Source organism: Notamacropus eugenii, chromosome 5 (assembly GCF_028372415.1).
Source record: "Notamacropus eugenii isolate mMacEug1 chromosome 5, mMacEug1.pri_v2, whole genome shotgun sequence".
NCBI classification, from domain to species: Eukaryota; Metazoa; Chordata; class Mammalia; order Diprotodontia; family Macropodidae; genus Notamacropus; species Notamacropus eugenii.
In genome coordinates, this window is record NC_092876.1 from 346,837,531 (window position 1) to 346,858,354 (window position 20,824).

Consider the following 20,824-nt stretch of genomic DNA (forward strand, 5'->3'; position numbering starts at 1 on the left):
ATTTACACATAAAGGGTTATACCATAATGATGAAATATGCTATCTACCTCCAGAGAAGAAATTGATGTTGTCTGAATGCAGACTGAAGCAGGCTATTTTTTACTTTCTCCTTTTTTGTTGTTGTAGTATTCTTATGCAAAATGAATAGTATAGTAATTTTTTACATGATTACACATGTATTGAATTAATTACCATTTTAGCAGGGAGAGAGAGAGGGAGGAAGGAACAGAATTTGGAACCCAATACTTAAAAAAAATGTTAAAAATTGTTTTAACATGTACCTGGGGGGGGGCGGGGAATCAAAGTTTTTTTTTAAAATTAAAAGCTAATGTACCTGCTTGTATTGTCCTTGCTTATCCCTTTTTGCGGGGAAAGGGAGAGTAGAAAAATGAAGTCAAGGATTACATAATATTTTGAATTGGGACAAAAGGATCCATCCATACTGTCAGAAAGTCTCCTGATTGGCTATAGGAATGAGTGATTAGGAAACTGTACCCATCAATCAATAAACTCTTTCCCATGTGGGAGAATCTAATTTGTCTTGGGGGTGAGGAGGTAATGTTCTAAAGTGAAGCCATTTTCATCTGCAGATCATCTTGGCTACTAGAAAAGCAGGCTAGGATAACTTAGGAAAAGTTGAGGGCTTGGAACGATATGGACTGTACACATTTCCAACTGCATTGCCCTGCATATGTTTTTAAATGTGTATAGACATATCCTTTCCATGTTTAATGAACACAAGAAAATGTACCCATAGTCTGTAGTGAATGAAAGCTCTTGGAGGATTCTGGGAGCTGACCTGGGTAGGGGGACAGGTAATGAACGAGTTTATGAGATCCCTGGACTTCGGAATCAAGTAGGTATAGGTGTCAGAAGTTTCAGAAGTCTCAGGTTTCAAGTTGGGCTTCAAGGATAAGAGAATTTTAGACTGGGGCAGAAGTCAAAGTTCTCTTCTGAGATTGGAAAGGAAGAGCTGGTGTGCCTCAACACTAAAGCAAAGTTAGAGTCATATACTGACAATCTTTTTGTCTCCATTCGTAAATTTCCCTTTTTACGCAAGGGAACAATTGGTCCCTATTTAAATAAAATTAGATTAATTATGTTAGATTTAAATAAAATTAGATTATATGTATTATTGTCCTTTTTTAAAAGAAGAATCTAAGGCTCAGAGAGGTTATGACTTTCCTAAGGTCACACAGCTAGGGAGTAAGAGAACTGGGATTGAAAGCAGGGTCTTGTGGTGCCAAGGTCAATGTTTCTTCCACTACACCACCCAGTCCCTCTGTCCTTCTGCATTGCTAAATTTGATTAAATGGAATTCAACCTTTATCCCATTCAAAGAGGATGCTATCAGCTGTGATCTTGGTTTACCTGCAGACACAGCTTTGGAAGCCAATATGGACCCATAGTGGGCCCATAGGAAGAAGACTCTTTGCTTTGTAGCTGTGCTTGTTGTGTGTTCATCCTTCATTTTCAAAGAAGACCACAACATCAGAGAAATGATGACATGACTAGCACTTGACTTTGCTTTGTGTAAGGGAGGATTGTGCAAGGTCACCAGCACTTTCTCCTCCTGAGCCATTTGGATTCAGTGACCAGATATTCATCAGGATGACTGGAGACAGTCAAGGATGCAGTGGGAGACCTTGGCCTTTTTAGGCTATGGTGTTTTCAGGTACTCACTTAGAGGAAGGTAATACCCATTCAATGAATAGGCTCTTTAAGAAGTAGTCAAGGAATGGCCCCTTTAATGAGCAAAAGAAAAAAATGAATAAATCAAACTGGGAGGGAGAGAGAAACAGTTACTATTGATAATCATTCTAAGCCAGGAGGGTCCAGAAAACAGATATTAAGTGGAGCATGGGCAGGGACTTATTGTTGTCCAATCTATGGGCTGCAGAGTGCACTGGGTTTAAGGTTTTGGGAAGGAAAGGAAAGAATGAAAGAAAGAAAGAATAAAAGAAGGAAGGAAGGAAGAAAGAGAGAGAGAAAGAAAGGAAGACAAAGAAAGACAAAGAAAGGAAGAAAGAAAGAAAGAAAGAAAGAAAGAAAGAAAGAGAGAGAGAAAGAAAGAAAGAGAGAAAGAAAGAAAGAAAGAAAGAAAGAAAGAAAAAAAGAAAGAAAGAAAGAAAGAAAAAGAAAGGAAGGAAGGAAGATAGGAAGGAAGGAAGGAAGGAAGGAAGGAAGGAAGGAAGGAAGGAAGGAAGGAAGGAAGGAAGGAAGGAAGGAAGAAAGAAAGAGAGAAAGAGAGACATCTAGCCAGTAAACCCCAAGTTAACTGGGCAGCCTCTGGCCATCCAAATTTACCTTCCTTTGGAGAAGAGAAAGAAGGGGAGAGGGAGACAGAAGGGAGAGGATGAGCTGAGTTACCCAGCTAGCTGGGTCCCCATTCAGGCAGCTTGGTCTACTCACAGGTTTTGTTCGTCCTGCTTAGCATTTGAGGAATGGGTTGTTACTCTTCTATGATTTTGCCATTCACATTAAGCTGAAGCCCCAGGTTCCTGCTTGCTGCCTGCTAGGTCTATTATGGGCTATTGTCCTTTTTCAGAATTTAAGACCAAGTTTTGAAGCTGCGCCTTTAACAAATCTTATTTTTATTAATATATGTTGTTTACATAAACTTCTTTTCTGATCCTCTCTCTCTTCTATTCCCCAACAAACTAGTCCTTATAACAAAGATTTCTTTAAAAAAGAAAAAGGGAGAAAAGCACTTTAAGAAACCTAATGTATCAGTCTTCTCTGACAATCTAAGTCATATTCCATATTCATAGTCCCCCACCTATGCAAAGAAAGGAAGAAAGGAGGTGCATTTTCCCATTTCTTTTCCAGTATCAAAAATTCTTTTGGCAGCTTTTTTGTAGTTTTGGCAGTTTTTCTTGTTATATAGCTCTTGTTATATATCAGCTTGCCATATATCAGCTGACTACATGTTCTGCTAATAGCTTTTCTCCATACAAGCTTAGCTTCCTCCTCCCCAGTCCCTTTCTCTTCTCTTCCTTCAGTCCCAAAAGGAAATAAATCAAATAACAGTGGAGGAAAGAAAATTAGCAAATAGCCTCACTACTTCCATAGAGAAGTATAAATGGGATAGCTAGCATTTTTGAGGGTTGCTAATAATAATAATAATAATTAATAATAATAATGTCTCCAGCTATGAGATTGGACCAGTGAGTCATTTCTTCCTACTTCACAAAAAATTACCTACTTCCTAATATTCAAAACTGGAAGGAGCAGAGAGCTATCAGCTCTTTCTCCAAACACCCATGTACCCTACCCACCCACCTCCCTGTAATTGAAGTAGAGAAAAGCTCACCGTGAATTTCTCGTAGAGCTCATAAGTGAGGAGAGGGTTGGGCAGCTCCCTAAAGTATAGCTTACAAAGGGAGCCCACACAGTGAATGTCCTGAAGGTAAACTTCCCTTGTCAGATCTGGACATTGATCTGAGCCAAACTCCTGCCTGAAACAACACAGACAGAGACATAACAATACTGAAGAACACAAATTAGATCTATCAGGGGCAGACAGAATAAAAGTATCACCAACCTGAAACAGCCGATCTAGCTGTACTTTCAACCTTGACCTCGCCCCCACCCAAGATTCTCTATTCTAAGCAAAATTTTAAGGGAAAGGTTGTGGGAAGACTTTTGGTTCAGTGCTGTATGCCTCCAAAACAGATGCAGTGGTTTGAAGGACATAACAATCACTTAGTAATGAGTTTCCCATACAGGGTTCTATCTCTAATCTCTCAGATGTTAAGTGATGGGGATGAAAACAGTTTAGCTAGTATGAGTGTTAAAAACTTAGTTTTTAATAACTTGTTCCAGATAAGTTCCAGAGGGAGAGAAGGAGGAAGGGAGGGAAAGGGAGGGAGGAAAGGAGAGCAAAGGAGGGAAAGGAAAGAAAGAGGAAGGGAGAAGAGAGAAAAGAAAGAAGAGAGAAGAAGAGATGAAAGGAGGAGAGTGGAGGGAAATAAAGACATGGAAGGGAAAGAGAAAGAGAAAAAAGAAGAGGAGGAGGAAGTAAGGAAGGGGAGAAGAAGAAAAGAAAGGAGGAGGAAGGGGAGAGGAAAAAGGAGAAGAAGTGAAGGGAGAGAAGAGGGAAAAAGAGGGGGAGGGAAAAGAAAGGGAGAAAGTAAGAGTAGGGAGTAGGGAGAGGGGAGGAGAAAATAGGGTGAAAAAGGTCTGTTTCTTTTATCCTTATTTCCACATATTACTATCAAGAAAATGTTTTTTGTTTTTGACAATACAAATCCAACCTAAGAACTAAAACTAAGCAACCCCAATGATTAATAAAGACAGGGACTGGATCCTGTAGCAGCAAGGCCCCTGACATATCCAGGATGACCTGCTAGCACAGGTTCTTAGGTCTGCTTTTCTAAAGGGAAAACAACTTTTGAGGGGTCAACAATCTTTTTTAATCACATATACCAACAGAGAAAATACAAGCAGAGAAATAAAGAACAACTGACAGGGCTTCTTGACCATAAGCAGTACATATATCAGAGATCAACAGACAGATCCAGCTGTCTAACCATTAGATATATACACAGCTACCAGAGAGAGAAGCACCAACATCTGGGTTTTCAAAGCCAGGAGGCTTCTTAATGGCTTCCCAGAGTCTCATCTTGTACATGAACCTTTTTCCAAAGAGTAAGCCCCCAAAGCAAAACCTCACCTCAGAGTATATATACACTTTGCAGAGCTTGGGGGCACAATCCTGGTGACTCAGTGCATCATTAGCAATTAATAAAAGGTGTTGGGCCTTTCTATAAAATAAGCCTCCCCTAATCAAGCTTCCCTTAATGGACTTCATGTGAGGCCTGTTAATGGGTGGGGAAGATCTTCACATTATAGACCTGTGATCTCATTAGCATAGGGACCAGGAGAGTAAACTCCCTTATCCAATTTAAGTTAAGCACCTTTTCTTAAACTAATACTCTTAGTTGCTCAAAACGTTGAAAAGTTAAGTTAATATTGGCCAAGGGTTCAAAGCCAGTATGTATCCAAAGTGGTCTTCCCAGGTTTTCCTGGTGTTGAAGCTGGTTTTCTATTCCTAGGAGTCACTGCATCTCTGAATCTTCTAAACCTTGGCATCTAGAAAGGAGCTGGGGATACATGAGCCCCTAATATCTTCTATGCTCTATTATGACAAATTCATGGAATGCCTCTATAACAAGTTATATATTGTCTCAAAATGGCATATGACTGGAGGGTAAATTCCAAATTATGTGATAAGATCTTTAAATTTTAATATGGAAAAGCTAGGTTAAGCTTTTGACAAAACAGATGAAACTGACAAGATAATATTCCTAAGATTGACTAAAAAGAAATATACAGGGTTTGCTGACCATCCTTGAGGCCCATTTCCATAACCTTGAACAAAATGCTATGATTCTAATGCTGTTAAAATTTGGAAGGAACCGAGTAAGACCTTGAAACTAAAAAATGCAATGACCAATTTAATTTATAGGCATTTAAAAAAATGAATGGAACAAGATTTTCTAGCCAACATTCTTGCCAGCTCAATTTCTTGCCAACATTCTTGTCAGTTGATTTTCTTGCCAATAATCTTAGTACTTAGTACAGGGTCAATCCTTAACTGTGGAAGAACTGGTTATGACATGAGTAACCAGCAAAAATACATGATTGCTAATGAATTTTTGAGGAAAGTCAAACCAGTGATCTAATGCAAATCTCTTAAGCTCCTGAAAAGAGTCTTTGGAAGAATAAACCAGCATTCTACAGCAATCTCTTCATCTATAGAAAAAATTCTTTGACTATTTCGTTCTAAAGAAAGAAACCATTTGAGAAATGAAAAAGCTAGAAAACTTGTCTATTTTTCCCTAGTTTATCATTAAATAAATAGATGATTAATTAGTAGAATAATTCGTGTATATTTTCATGTTAGTCTAGCTAAAAGAATCCCTAATTTTGAATGGGCAATTCTTTTATTTATGGTTAAAGTAGCCTAAGTATGTAAAAACATATATTTAACTAAAATGAGTTCATCACCGTAAAACAGTTTCTAAAATAGAGAAAACTGTTTTTATAGTTATACTCATCATTACAGGCATGAGAAAGTTAAGAAAAGACCTTTCAGTTCACTTACGGACTTTCTATAGCTGTTTGAATTTCAAGGACTTAGCACAATTTGGTAATGAGGTTGCCTACAGACTTATTAAGAATAAATGTTAATGTTCTATGAAAAAAAAAGAATTTACTGTTGTTGGGAAAAATAACTCTAGTCTTTCCTACTGGTAAATTTTGCTGAAATCAAATGTACCCATCAGGGGTTCAGGGAAGAAAAATAAATCCCCCTAGATGTTTTATTGGAGATATTTATATTGGACTTGATAAAGAATCTCTTGATTGAAAGCACTATAATCACCCCTGGAATTCCTGTCCTCCAGAGAACCTGAATACACTCATTAGTTTGGGAGGGGTCGGTTATGGTCCTGCTGTGAAGTAGGGTATGCAGCAAGGCTAGAATACCTCAGTTTTTGGATGTTTGATGTTACTCCTGAAAGTCGATAGATGCCATCCACAATGCCATGAGTCTCAATAAACTCTGCACAGGTCCTCAGTACATGGGGAACTACATAAAGGAAAAGAAAGACACATTAGAGGAAAGCTTTATAGTCTATTTCAAATGCCTTTTAAAAATCCAGGTTATCTTATAAAATAAGCACGTGTTGAAAGTAATCATAGTAAGCGATAAATGATTTATGTTATGAGTTTCATGACTTTTATATAGGTTTCAAAAGCAAAGCACTATTGAAAAAAAACCCCACAAGAGCACAGCCCATTGTTAGAAATGGGAACATTTATCAGATCCATAATTTGACAGTCCCCAAATGGTAACAGTGTATATGTATCTGCAGGAGATAATTGGTTTGAAAGAAGAAAAGATGTGTCAAATATGAATCAGTTATCTTTACTGAGCAGGCCAAAGTCACAGAAATGACCACTTGACTTCCCTCTCACTATCTTAGGGCAGGAGCTACGGGGATAGGCAGGCTGATCTGTCTTTGCATAACAGCTCTACTCTTTTTACATCCTGGGACCTAGATTAACTAGCTAGAGCTAGATTAACTAGCTCTGGCTCAAGGACAGAAGATGGGGGAATTCCTCAGTGAGTTTCATTACTTATTTTACTGCTTAGGATGATGACAGCTGTAGCCATAGAGATGGCTGAAACGGCTTCTGTATTTTATTTTTATAATGCTTTTCAGAGGTGTGCTAGTAAATGTTTAACAACCAGCTTTCTGGAGGGCAGGGGGTATATATGCATGAAATGTGTTTAAGTTTAATCTGCACTGTTAACATTTTCTCCATCACTTTCTTGAGTCTGGACAATCAACAAAATAACAAATCAAGCTTATTTTCAAGGCATAAATCGGCTCCCAGCCTGTTCTAGATGGCTTCAGCCCATCCCTGCCTTTACCATTACAAAGCACTTCACTGAAATTAGTTTATTGGACTTTTGCAAATCTACCCCACAAGGTACAGCAGGGCACATATTATTATCCCTATTTCACAGTTTATTTGGCTAATTTAAATAACATCCAAAGTCAGAGAGCTAGTCATCAATAGAGCTATTATTTGAATTCTTGACTCCCAAGTTCAGCCGTCTTTTGGCTACTATAGGATCAAAGAGGGATGATATTTGTAAAAGTACTTAGTATGGTCCCTGGCACATAGTAGGCACCATAGAAATGCTTATTCTTTCACATTCACTTTCCCCCCTATACTTCATGGTTTATTATTTTCAGCTTTCGATCCTTAAACTAGCTACGCTGGTCATATTCCATGTCCCAAAGTACTCTGTCTTATTAAAGAAGGAATGTGGTATAATAGTATAAGAAGGGATTGGAAAACTGGGTTCTAGTCAGGATATGATGGAGCTAGACACTTGTTAAATTTTCAGTGAGCATTGACACTTCAGAGATCAGCAAGCTACAAATCAGAGCTTGATTTACGTTTTGTTAATTGTCTAGATTAGGATGGGGAATGAGGCCACGTGTGGCCTTTTAGGTCCTTGAGTGCAGTTTTTTTTTTACTGAGTCCAAGTTTTACAGAACATATCCTTTTATTACAGAACATATCCTTTATATCCTGGTCTAGACCAGTGGTGTTGAACTCAAATGGAAATGGAGCCTCTCAGCTGACATAAGGATTCCTGAGGGCTGCATATCAAGTTAGAAAAACCACATACGAACATTATCTATGATCTATCCTATTTTTGATGCAGCTAGGTGTCTCAGTGGATAAAGCCACCAGGCCCAGAGTCAGGAAGACTTGAATTCAACTCCTTCCTCAGACACTTACTAGCTATGTGACCCTAGGCAAGTCACTTAATCCTGTTTGCCTCAGTTTTCTCAGCTGTAAAATGAGCTGGAGAAGGAAATGGCAAACCACTTCAGTATCTTTTCCAAGCGTGCCCCCTCCCCCAAAAAAGGGGTCACAAAGAATCAGACATGACTGAACAACAGTGATGCCAAACACTCAGGAGTACTAACTGAACCATGTTAAAATGTTACTGGGAAATATCCAAAAAAATAAATAAAAATGTTTTTCACACCTTCAGTTTAGACTAATAATGCCGATTGAGCTTAAAAATATGTCCTGTATACATCCTTTAAAAATTTTTTTTTATTAAAACGTGGTTGCTAAACATTAACTAGCATATCACTAGTTTTAGTCCCTGCTTTATTTTCTTAGATAAATCACTCTACTTTTCTGGGCCTTAGTTTTTTCATCTATAAAATAAAAGGATGAAAGACACTTCTAGTTTTAAGGTTCTGTGAAACTTTCTAACTGTACTGAGTGATCAAATATATAAAACCTCAGGCCTTTCTAGGGCACTTCCAGAGTTCAGTCAGTCTCTCAGACATTACAGCAGATGCAAGGTACAAGATTTTCTATCAGCCGCAGGCAGTTGATATGGAGTTAGATACGTTAACATGACTGTGATCTCAAACCATATCGAAGGTAATTATTGGGGCCAATTTCCTGTCTATTAATTTAGAGTAGGGTATTTCAGTCACTTGCTGGAAATGAATTTAAATGCTAGACATTTTCCCCCTAATGCTTAAATTCTAAAGACGCTTTCCTCCTAGTTGATTTTTTTCCCTACTTTTATCTTTAATAGTAAGCCATCCTACTCTCCTTTTTTTTTTTTTTTTTTGCAGGCAATCGGGATTAAGTGACTTTCCCAGGGTCACACAGCTTGTAAGTGTCTGAGGCTGGATTTGAACTCAGGTCTTCCTAACACCAGGACTAGTGCTCTATCCACTGCACTACCTAGTCTATCTTTGAGGTAGGACCTGGGGTGTCTGGATCAATTCAATTATTAAGATATGGACTGAACTCTATGACCTCTAAGGTCCCTTCCAACTCTTGGTTTTTGTCTCTATCACTGTCTAGCCCTTGAGATGTTTTGATATGAGTCAGTTCAGTAATACGTGAATTATATTTTGAGAGCTATCCAAGTGTTCTCAAGACTACAGGGAACTCATGAGGCATGTCACATAAGAAGAAACAACTTAAGACTCAACCAGGTCATAGAACTGCTTATGTAAACTGCAGAGGCCCTCCCCCTCCCCCAGCATCAAGAAGTGGTCATATAAAATTAGTAATACACATTATGAGTCACTATAATGATGATGACCTCTTTGCCACATTTGCTCTTAGAAAAGAGAAGACCACCATTATTTGCCACCATTATTATCAACTAGTGCTCAGTTCATTTTAAAAGCAGCAGGAAAATAACACTCCCTGAACTGACTTTGGCTTTAGTACATAAGCTACTGAAACTCTTGTACCCATTTAAGTTTAAATAGCAGGCAATAGTTAAACAAGGAGGACAATCCTTTCTTCTGTATTAGGAAGGCTACCAGCTCTCCAAATCTCTTTGCTCAGACCATGCCAAGGGGGAAAGGCAATACTTAGATGCCCTACGAGTGGAACATAACAAGTATTACAATATACCCATTCCTGACAGCGTCTAAGCTAACTCCTAAAAAGGAACACAGAAGTGGCTATTAAGACTTTTGACCCAAAGCTCCCCCCAGTTCTTTAGATTATAGTATGCAGGTTCAAATCCGGGTTAGGGACATCATGGAATTTTCTGTAAGGGGAAAAGTGCTGCCTGCCTACAACTCTAATGTTAGGTGGGTGGAAGTACAAAAGGTTGACCTCAAACATGACAATCAGGATTAACTCGGGGATGAAAGTGCATGCCAAACAAAGGGTATTCTGTGAGCGTAAGTCCTAGTCTCTGTGTCATTCCGTTCCCTTCTTCCTGTCTCAAAACAGAATGCACAGTTCCTGATTAGGCTGTGCTAGAGTTGGATCGAATTATTTTAAATTTTGCAGCTCCCCATTCTAATTTTTGGTGTTAGATTTTATTTTAGATTCAAGATATTTCACAAGTGACTTCCAATCAAAACTCAGATCAGTAAAAGTAAAATAGGATGCTCTTTGAATGGGGCATAGGGTGGCCTTTATATGCCTGGTCCCAACCGGAAGTTTCTCATGTCCCTTCTCCCTACCGCCCCATAGCAATAATGTCTGCTGATACTTCGGCAATTTCAAAGTAGGACACTCTCTGAATTCTCATTTTTCTGCCCTAGAGCTTTTCGTGTTGGAATTAGTCAAGGGAATGGAAGGGATTGAGGAGAAACATGCCAGGAGGATCAGAAGGATCCTGAGGGATCACTGAGGCCAATCCTCTTACATTTTGTAGATGAGGAAAATGAGGAAGAGGGAAGTTGTGACTTGCCCCATGTCACACACATAGTAAATGCTAAGAGGCAGGATTTCAAGTTCTCTGACTGCAGTCAATGTTTTCCACTGTATCCAGCACATCCTCCCAAATCCTAGCACCTTTGTTGCTGAAGGGCTATAGCATCAAAAACCATTTTGGGGACACTCATTTTAGTAGAAAATTATTGCATGCAGCTTGGAATGCCACCTGGGTGGTGGTGATCATTCTTTAAATACGTATATTGTTGGAAAAACAACAAAATGTATTGACTCCTTTTGTGCCATAGCAAATTTAGTAATATGGAAAACTGTATGCTTTTAAGTGCATAGATGTGGTACAAGCTGGTAACTTTCCCAGGTTTCTAGGCAAAGGCTTGAACCAAGAGAAGGGAATGAAATCACTCAAATTAAGCCTGCTTCATCCTGTAGTGAGAGTTTCTGACCCAAGGGCTATCTATAGTCAAGTAGAGCAGAAATTTGGATTTCAAGGTGAATCCCATTACAAAACACCCTACTGGGCATCCTGAGTAATTTGGTTGAACTGGAATTTGGTTTTAGCCAATAGTACTTGAAGTAAAATAAACCACTGTCTGAGGCTTAGAATTTTTTTCTCCTGCCAAACAAACAGAAAAAAAAAATCTGATAGCGTGCAACTTAACCCACATATAGACCTATACATACATTTGGAGAACTGCCTTATTTAACTCAGAGCACCAACTGTGGTTTGTGGCAGAAAAGACCTAGAAGCAGAAACTCTTATTCTTTTTGAGCCCTCCCATTTGGGACAAGCTATTTTTTCTGGAGAAACTGCTGCTCCTTCTCCTCTGAATGTACCAGTTCTCAGCATGGTGACCTTGCTCCACCCTGTCTACCCCACCATACCCCCTTTCTCTTCGCAGGATTTCTATCTGGAAGGGATGTTAGAGATTATCCAGGCAAGGTCCTTCATTGCGCAGATGAGGGGTCTGACATCCAGAGAGGTAAAGGGACTTGTTTTAGATCTAAGAGAGAAACCCAAGTCTTTTGACTCCAGATCCCAAAAAATTCTTACCACTGAGACCACTTGTTCCCCATAGATCAGTCCCACCCTTGACTTCTGAAAGTCAGCCTTAAGCTTTAAGTCAGGAAGGAAAAAATGACCTATGCACGATTTAAAAGAAGAGCAAGAAACTCAAATTAGAAAAAAACTAGGTATCCATCGATTGGTATCAACCAATTATTATTAATAAATTAGGGTATATGAATATACTGCAATATTGTTGTACCGCAAGAAATGATTAGTATGAAGAAATCAAAGAAATATGAGAAGATGCAGGTAATGAAAGCAGAACTAAGAGAACAAGACACAGTGTGAGTACAGATATATTTAAAGTCACCAATAACAGCCATAAATTCATGCGGTACACATGACAAAGAAGGTAATATAACAATAATGACAGTAATAAGCATTTATTTTTAGTAGTACTTTCTATCGTATACATATAATATTTATTTGTATGGTGCTTTATGTATGTACGTATATATGAAGATTTATTTTTATAGTATTTTAATATTTGCAAAGCGTTTTACAAATGTTTTCATTTGATCCTCACAACAATCCTGGGAGATACGTGCTATTGTTATCCCCTCTTAACAGATGAGAAAGATTAAGAGTGACTTGTCCAGGGTTTTATAATTTGTATAATATTTTGTGTAATAAATTTATATAAAAAGTTGAAATTTATATAACAAAAACAAAGATCTTTTCTTGAATAAAGATAGAAATTGTCTGGGGCAGTATTCGAACTTCCAGACCCCAGGTGTATGGGCCACCTGCCTGCTTCTAAGGTATCAGAGAAGTAAAAGGGTCATGGGACCATAGCTCTGGGACTGAAAGAGACCTGAGAGTCCATCAATACCAACTCGCTCATTTTACATGAGGAGATCAGGGTCCAAGGAGATAAAATGATTTCCCCAAACTCACACAGATAATATTTGAACCCAAATCTTCTGACTCGAGACTGATGGCTCTTTCCACTGCACTGTCGACACATATGAAGTTAATTTGCACATCATTTGAGGGTAGGATTAATGACTGGTAAATAACAGAAGGTACAAACTGATGTAAAAATTTTTTATTTCTTATTGTATGTTCAGCTTTACACACTAATTTTACTTATTTCCTTCACCTGTGTTTGTCAATGGAAGTCAAAGTAAGATCCTTATTAAGAACCACCCAATAAATAAATAAGGAACCATTAAAAATAGGAAATGTGGTAGTTGAAATTTGCCGCTGGTCAGCCACACCCCCATCCTCATTCTCTGGCACTTCTCCACCCTAAAAGCTTCACATGTTGTCCTTTTCCACTGGTTTGAATATGGGACAAAATCTATAGCCAGGTATTCGAGACTCTATATTATCCAGCAGCTATAGAAAGTGCTCTGCCTCTGACATATGGTAAAGAAGATTTGATCCTGTTTACCTTTTGAAATTTCTATGATAAAAACTAGAACAAAGATCTTTTCTTGAATAAATAGAGAGGGAGCAAGCATAGGTAGTGTTTATACAAAGAAACAGAATATTGTCTGTTCTACCTTTTTTTCATAAATGAAATAACAGCAGAGATAAACTATTCAAGAACTTCACATTGCAAAATCAGGCCTCCTTCTAAAAGTGCATCCATCAAAGAGCCCACTAAACAGAAGTGCCTAGTGATAAGGACTTTAATGTGACCTGAAGGCTCTCCACAGCCTGGCACCAACCTACCTTTTCAGCCCTGTCTTCCTCCTTCCCTCCTCATATATGTTTTGGCAGTCTTTCCCACCTCAGGCTTTTTCAGACAAGTAAAATATATCTAAGTTATCTGCAAGAGACCACTCCTGCTTTTTTCAGCCTTGGGTGGCGAGGTGGTGTACAGGAGAAAAGACAGAAAAGGAGAGGGAAAAAGTTTTTAAAAAATCTGTTTAAGTTTATAAGTTTGAAAAAGTAAGAATTGTGGGCAGTAAAACTTTTCTGGAATAGTAGTAGGAAAATTCAGATTTACACTGCAGCCAAAGGAAGCTCTTCATGTTTCCCTGGACACTTACTGGCTGTTTAGAATCCATACTTTTGTTCACAGTTATCTTTTCACTGTACTACAGGAGGGGAAAAGAGTAGTGTAGATACAGGTAACTGTGTAAACAATTACCATGGTTCAGGAATCAGAGCACACAGGTTCAAAACCTGCCTTAGGCATTTATTACGTGTGTGACCTTTGGCAAAGCTAATTTCCTTAGACCCCAACTCTAAGAATGAAGGATTGAGCCTCGGAAGTCCCTTCAGCCCTAGAGCTATGATTTTGTGATCTGCCTCCATATTTCAAGAACAGAAAAGGTGTCTACAAAAGGATAAGCATGGTCCCAAAGAAATATGAGAAGAAACTTCCCCACTCTCCTTTACAGAAGTGGATGGATAATCCATGCTTACAGAACATCATAGTCAGTCCTCAACACCAGCCTCCCCTGCCATTGGGTTCCCCAGAATGCCTGTGGTGCTGAGTGGGTGGAATCACAGGGCTGGAGCTTCAAGCTCAGACTGGGGGCTGGGGACTCACATTCAGGCATGTGCTTTTCATCCAACCACAGAGCAGAAAGGGTGATTAAGGATGGCAGGTTTCTCTTTTTTTTATCTCACTGTTCTTCTCACACTATTGCTAGTGTCCTTCCCAATCCCTTCCCATTGCCTCTTCTCTCCCCTGCATTTTATGGGTTATTTCATACTTACCATGTTAGTGAAAGTGCATATTATAAGAATTATTGTTTTTGTTAATAAATAACTGTATTAGAAAGGCATATTTTCAGCCATCTCTAGTGAAAAATCCAGTTTTGGGTGGTTGTAGGAACCTGACCCTCTCTCCCCCATTTCCCACAGGTTCAACATCTGAGTTTTTTACTTTCATGTAGTTTTCTAGGAAAGTTACCTCCTTGGAAGCTGAGGATTGATTGTATGTTTTTATCAGATTTTTTTCGATATATTCATTGGTTTTGCTCATTTTTTCCCCTTCTTTTTCTTTTTAAAAAAGTCTTTGTTATATAGAATGGCTCTCGGGGAGGGGAGAGGTGGAGGGACACAAAGAAATTTAGGCCATATGAAACTAAAAGCTATCAATAAAATGTATTTTAAAAAAAACTTTCTTCTGCAGTAATATGAACTGCCTGTTGACAAGTGGGAATACAGTACTGGCATTTTGGCTAATACACACACACTCACATGTATATATATACATACATACGTACACACATGCATATACACATGTGTGTGTATTCCCCAAATTTCCTGCCTGCTGCGTAAGAGCTGAGATGAATGAGAATGAACCACAAAGTGCACCTGAGTTCATAAAAATCTCTACTACTCGTTAATTGACATTTTTGCACTCATCACAGCACAGTGATATTCCCTAAACCAGCATCGCTTCATGCAGGCATGCATTTGAATTCCAGGGCACCAGTGCTCTAACAACTGAGAAGCCATTTCTATAACTCACTTTCACATAATGATGTGTCATAATACATAAGCCCTCAGTCTACCTCAGGGCTCACAAAGGGGCCCAGCTGTAGCAAAATGCAAAGATACATATTTCATTGGTGGTTGACATGTAACCCTTCCATCCTCCCATGCTGCCTCAGCCACACAGGACTCTGCTCACTGCAACCTCACCATTTCACCTACTTTCCTCCATGAAGGTGAGATCATAATAGAGTACGGCAGATAGCTGTGTTCAGCGAATTCTTTGCCCTACAAATCCCAAAAAAGAGAAAGTCAATTTCTTCTCTGCATAAAGCCTTACCATAAAAAGTTTCTCCCTTAGAACCACCCTAATAACCTCTCTCATCATCAGCTCCTTTAATTAAGAGCAGGGTTTCTTAACCTCTTTCATATCATGAACCTCTTTGATAGATTAGTGAAGCCTATAGATTCTGTCTCAGAATAATGTTTATAATTGTATAGAATAAAATGCATAGGAGTCAAAAAGCTGACGAAGGATGTCTTTAGGTGAAATTTGTCTAAACAACGATCCAATTATATATTTATATTAATTGTTCAACTCTGTGTGTTCCTAGGATGCAGTAATGGCTTTCTCAGGAATTTGTAAGCAACAATCTTAGGACTTACAAAGACATCTGCTGCTTTTTAAAGGGATAAGCAGAAATTTGTCAGGTGGCAAGAAATTTAATTTGGAAATAGTCTAATTTATATCCATCCATGTACATAGCCAGATAATACTATGTACATCAATGGACAAATACATGTAATAATTAGAAGAAAGAAAGAAGTGAAGTATGTTGAGGAATGAGCATTGAAATCATGAGAGCTGGACTTAGTGCAAGTTTAAATTTTAATTAGCTTTGTGACCTTGGGTAAGTCACTTAATCTTTTTTAGTCCCAGCAACCTAATGTGAAAAGAACTATATGATCTTTAGAGTCCCTTCCAGACGTAACATTATGATCAGGAGGCGCTGGTAAATGTTTAACAACCAGCTCTCCAAGGCAAAACCCAAAAACCTTGGGGTACATGACACACTTTCAAGTTATAGCTGCATTGTTTTTTCTGTCATTTTCTTAAATCTAGACAATCAACAATAAATCAATCCCTGACTTGTAGAGGTTGCCAATTGTTCAAAGTGTAAATGCTCACCCTTTTAACATTTAACACTATGCTGTCCTGAAAAACTACAAAATGACTCTGCATGATTATGACTCTATGGAGTAGAAGTCAGGACATGCCTAGATTCTAGTTCCAGCTCTTACAAAATCTTAAAAAAAGCCTTTTGCCACTCAGTTTTCTTATCTGAAAAGTGGGGGCAAAAATATTTGCCCTTCCTAACATCTCAACATTGTTTGAAGATCAAAAGAGAAAGTATAAAAGTGCTATGTAGATGTACCCTAAGGTATTTCAGTACACCAGAAACAAGGCAAGTGGAGGGAAGGTGAGCAGACAGATACTGGCCTCTCTCCCGAATGCTGCTACTAGCTATTTCAAACTTAAGATTTCTACTGTCCGTATGAACAGCTAAACTGGAGTACATGTATGTTCTGGCCCTCTTTCCTGGAGCCAGACTTGCTGTATTATCTTTCAGACTGCCAGGGACGAAAACCTGAGAAGATGGAGTATCTCTTTTCTCCATGGCCACCAGCTTGAGCCCTTACCAGCGACGGGACTTGAAATCCCACCAGATCCCCTCTTTGTTTGAGATTTGTAACTAGTGTCCTAGTTACGTTTAAACACTTGGGCAGCTTTTGCAAAGGGATATTTACTTTAAAAACATAACACAAACAAAGCACAACGTTTTCCTTAATGTCTCTGAGGCATACTCTCTATAATACCCTGTCACTCTCTGAAGGAGTTATCTTAAAACTTAGCCCCGTTCCTACATAGCACTGCTCCTACCAAGTTCCCATACAAAGGATCATTTGCCAGATCAGCCTGTTTCAGCGCTTGCTGCCAAGGGCCCTGAGGGTAACTCATAAGATTGCTTCTTCCTGCTCAGGGCATCGGTGTGGACTGGCTGCAATGCCCATCTTGGAGTCCAGCCTCTGGAACAGATTTATGATGTCCTTTCATTAGGTTGTAAGGCTCCATTCCCTTCACCACGTGGTGTCTTGCCGGCCAACATCAAAAAGTCATTGCTGTCCCCCTGATATGAAAGGTGCCATGAGGTGGCCAGAGGCGATTTAGGTCTTTTTGAAGACCCCAGAAGTTCAATTAAATGAGTCAATGAAGTCTTCTCCCAGTCACACTGTGGCTAGCCAACCAGAACCAATCTCAAAATGTCCACCCTTACTTCACAGTTTCTTCAAGGTACTTCCCTTCCAAAAGCAAGCTTCCCAGGTTCTCCAGGTTGGGAAGCTGCAACAGATGAGCAAACTGATGAGGATTGCACATGGTCCAGATCCCCATTAGACTAATTTCATTGGAGTCCCTATTCCTTGAGGAGGAAGTCTATGAGATGCTCAGTCTCAGCTATAAGCCCCAAAAGAAAACTGCCTCTGAGAACCCTGAGTGTGTCAAATAAACAGACTTGTGGGCATATTAATCAAGGCTACTCCTGACTCTTTCCCCAAGCAAACCCTATGCTTAGGTGGCAGCCTACCCAAGTGGGTGGCCTGAGCAATCGACTTAGCAGGAACCAAAATAGATCTCTCTCTCTCTCTCTCTCTCTCTCTCTCTCTCTCTCTCTCTCTCTCTCTCTCTCTCTCTCTCTCTCTCTCTGCTTAAAAACAGTGAAATGGGAAGAACAAAATATATACAATGTATCCAATAACTACAACGTGAGACAAAACATACAATAGCATTTCTTTTGCATATTGTATCCACACAACCACATACCTACAAAAAGAAACACAAAGAAAGAAAGGAAGAGAGAAACAAAGGAAGACAGAAAAAGGAAGGAAAAGAAAGGTAGACAGATGGACAGATAAATTAGATAGACAGATAGATAGATACCATCACTGTTAGATGAGTCTTTATTTCAGCTCTCACTGCCATGGGCCCTTATAACAATAAGGACCCCGGCATACAAAAGAGGACTTGCTGTACAGAAGATCTGCTTTTCTAAAAGGAAAGCAGTTTTTGAGGGGTCAACAATCACTTTAATCAAACACATATACCAACAGAGAAAATACAAGTAGAGAAATAAAGACCAACAGACAGGGCTTCTAACTGTCCGACCATAAGCAATACATACATCATTCCCGGAGGGAGAAGCACCAGCATTTGGGTTTTCAAAGCCAGGGGATTCTTAATGGCTACCTAGAGTCTTATCTGGCCAAATGACCACTTCCAATGAGTAAGCCCTAAAGTAAAGCCTCACCTCAGTGTACACACACACACACACACACACACACACACACACACACACACACACTTTTCAGAGCTGGAAGGCATCAGGACCCTTGAGAACCAGTGCCTCCATAGAAATTAACAAAAGGTGTGGGCTTTCTAATGGGGCAGGGGAAGATCTTCAGCTTTACATTAACATTACAGTCCTGAAGGAGGTTCCATAAGCATGTTCCTTACAACACCCTTATGGCAGACTTTGGAATCCACCAGGTTGTGAAGCTATAATAATCACACACATGCACAATTATTACCTGGACACTATACATACATGTGGATATACATAGAGAGAAAAAAGCGGGAAGGGGAAGAAGGGAAGGAGACAGAGAAAGAACATTCTAAGGTTGATGCTTTTCTTAGTGCAGTATTGGCCTCATTTTAGAAGTAAGGAAACTGACGCTTATCAAAGAAGGCAGATGAAGACCTTAAAATATTAGGGCTTGAAGAAACCTTATTAAAAGACTATTAGTCCAACCCTTTCATTTGTCAGAGTGTCACTCAGCTATTTAGTGGCAGAACTGAAACTATTACCCTTTTTTCAGACACTGAGTATGGTGTCATTCCAATCCATCACTACTATCTCTCTTAGATCTAGAGAAAGTCAAAAATCTGTGTCTCAAATCTCTTGCCATCAACTTTCTCATCACTAGTAGGACTGACCTTTATGAATACACACAATACTATTTGTCAGCCCTGGGGAAGTTTCCTAGCTCCACAGGAATAAATAGATGAAAAGGCTTAAGGCTTAAGTGTTGGGGATACATATACATAAGCAAAGACAGTCCCTGCCCTTAAGGAGCTAACATTCTAAAAAGCGGACAATACTAGAACAATTTCCAAAGTAGAAGCAGAGAGGTAGGAGGTAGTGGATAGAGTTAGGAAGACCTCACTTCAATTTCTATTTCAGACACTTAATTAATAGCTCTGTGACCCTGGGCTCCTCTCTAGGTCTCAGTTTCTTCATCTGCAAAATGGGGATAATAATAAGCCCTTATCTCCCAGGATCCTGGTGAGGATCAAATGACATATTTTGTAAAGCGCTTTGTAAATCTTAAGGTGTTTTATACAAGTTTGTAGTTGTTGTTAAAGATAGGGTGGGGGCTAGAGAGGAATCACAGCAGCAGCAGGGCATTAGGAGGGGGCTAGAGGCATGAAGAAGCAAGCTTATCAGGGTGCCTCAAATTCCATCATCACAGCATCATTCCCTTGGGTTCTCAAGAATCTCCTATTAAAATGTATTAAAAAGAATTACTCTTGCCATATGATGAGTTAACAGCTAATAGATGGTAGCCTGAGGGGAAAGGTAGGATGGAGATGACTCACCAGAGAGGCACAGACAGAGAAGGGGGGCATGGTGCCACATACAAATGTTGCCTCTATCTCAGTGCTGCCCAAGGCTAGTAGTGCTAAGCTAATACTGGCCAACACTCTCCCTTCTCCGACAACCTGAGGCTCTATTTCTAACACATGGCTTTCACAAAACTTGAATTCAGGCTTCCCATAGTGCAAATGTCCAAGGCAAGGACTTTCATTTCCCCTACCCAGAGAAAACTTTCTTTTGAGTGGTACAGATGCCACCCTATTCTTCATATTTCATTCTTCATATTCATAGTTTTCACATAAAGGAATGGAGCTCACTTAAAACATTTTTTTTTTTACTAGAGGCCAGTGATTTCATCAGTGTACAGGCATTTGGAAAGGAGGCTTACTGTACCAAAGCAGGCTGGGTAACAGTTCTGTAATTTAAGATCTTATAGAGTTCCCTGGGGGTAATGAGTTAAGAGACTTGCCCAAAAGTCACAAAGTCCATGTATCTAAATTGATACAAATTTCAAGAATCTAAGTCTCCTTAACACAGAGGGAAATTTTCTATTTCCTACTTCAAGATGCCTCTCAGTCATTTCTGGTACCCTCAACAAATTTTAGTCTATTAACCAGTTTCTATGCTAAGTGTAAGGTGACGGAGGGCTTTTGGATGAGCTTGTGTTAGCATATCAAAGTGAGGACAAAGTGTGGCCAGAATGACATTACAGAAGAAAAAACACTGGGCTAGGAATGAGGAGTTGGGGGTTCTGTAATATTGGGCAGATATAAATTTCTTCATATATGAAATGGAGGAAATAATACTTTCTAAATGCCACATCTCATTTGATCTTTAAAACAATCACAAGGTAGATGGCCACTATTGTCCTCACTTTGCC

At 39.2% G+C, this 20,824-nt stretch overlaps 1 protein-coding gene across 1 annotated transcript in view; it reads right to left on the minus strand.

The window, feature by feature from the left end:
- ARHGAP31 (Rho GTPase activating protein 31) overlaps window positions 1-20,824 on the minus strand; it is a 171,278-nt gene that overhangs the window by 45,638 nt on the left and 104,816 nt on the right. Inside the window, exons 2-3 of the mRNA XM_072613921.1 lie at window positions 6,493-6,595; window positions 3,314-3,458 (exon numbers count right to left, since the gene is read on the minus strand). Coding sequence (XP_072470022.1) covers window positions 3,314-3,458; window positions 6,493-6,595 — 248 coding nt within the window. The remainder of the gene's footprint in view (window positions 1-3,313; window positions 3,459-6,492; window positions 6,596-20,824) is intronic.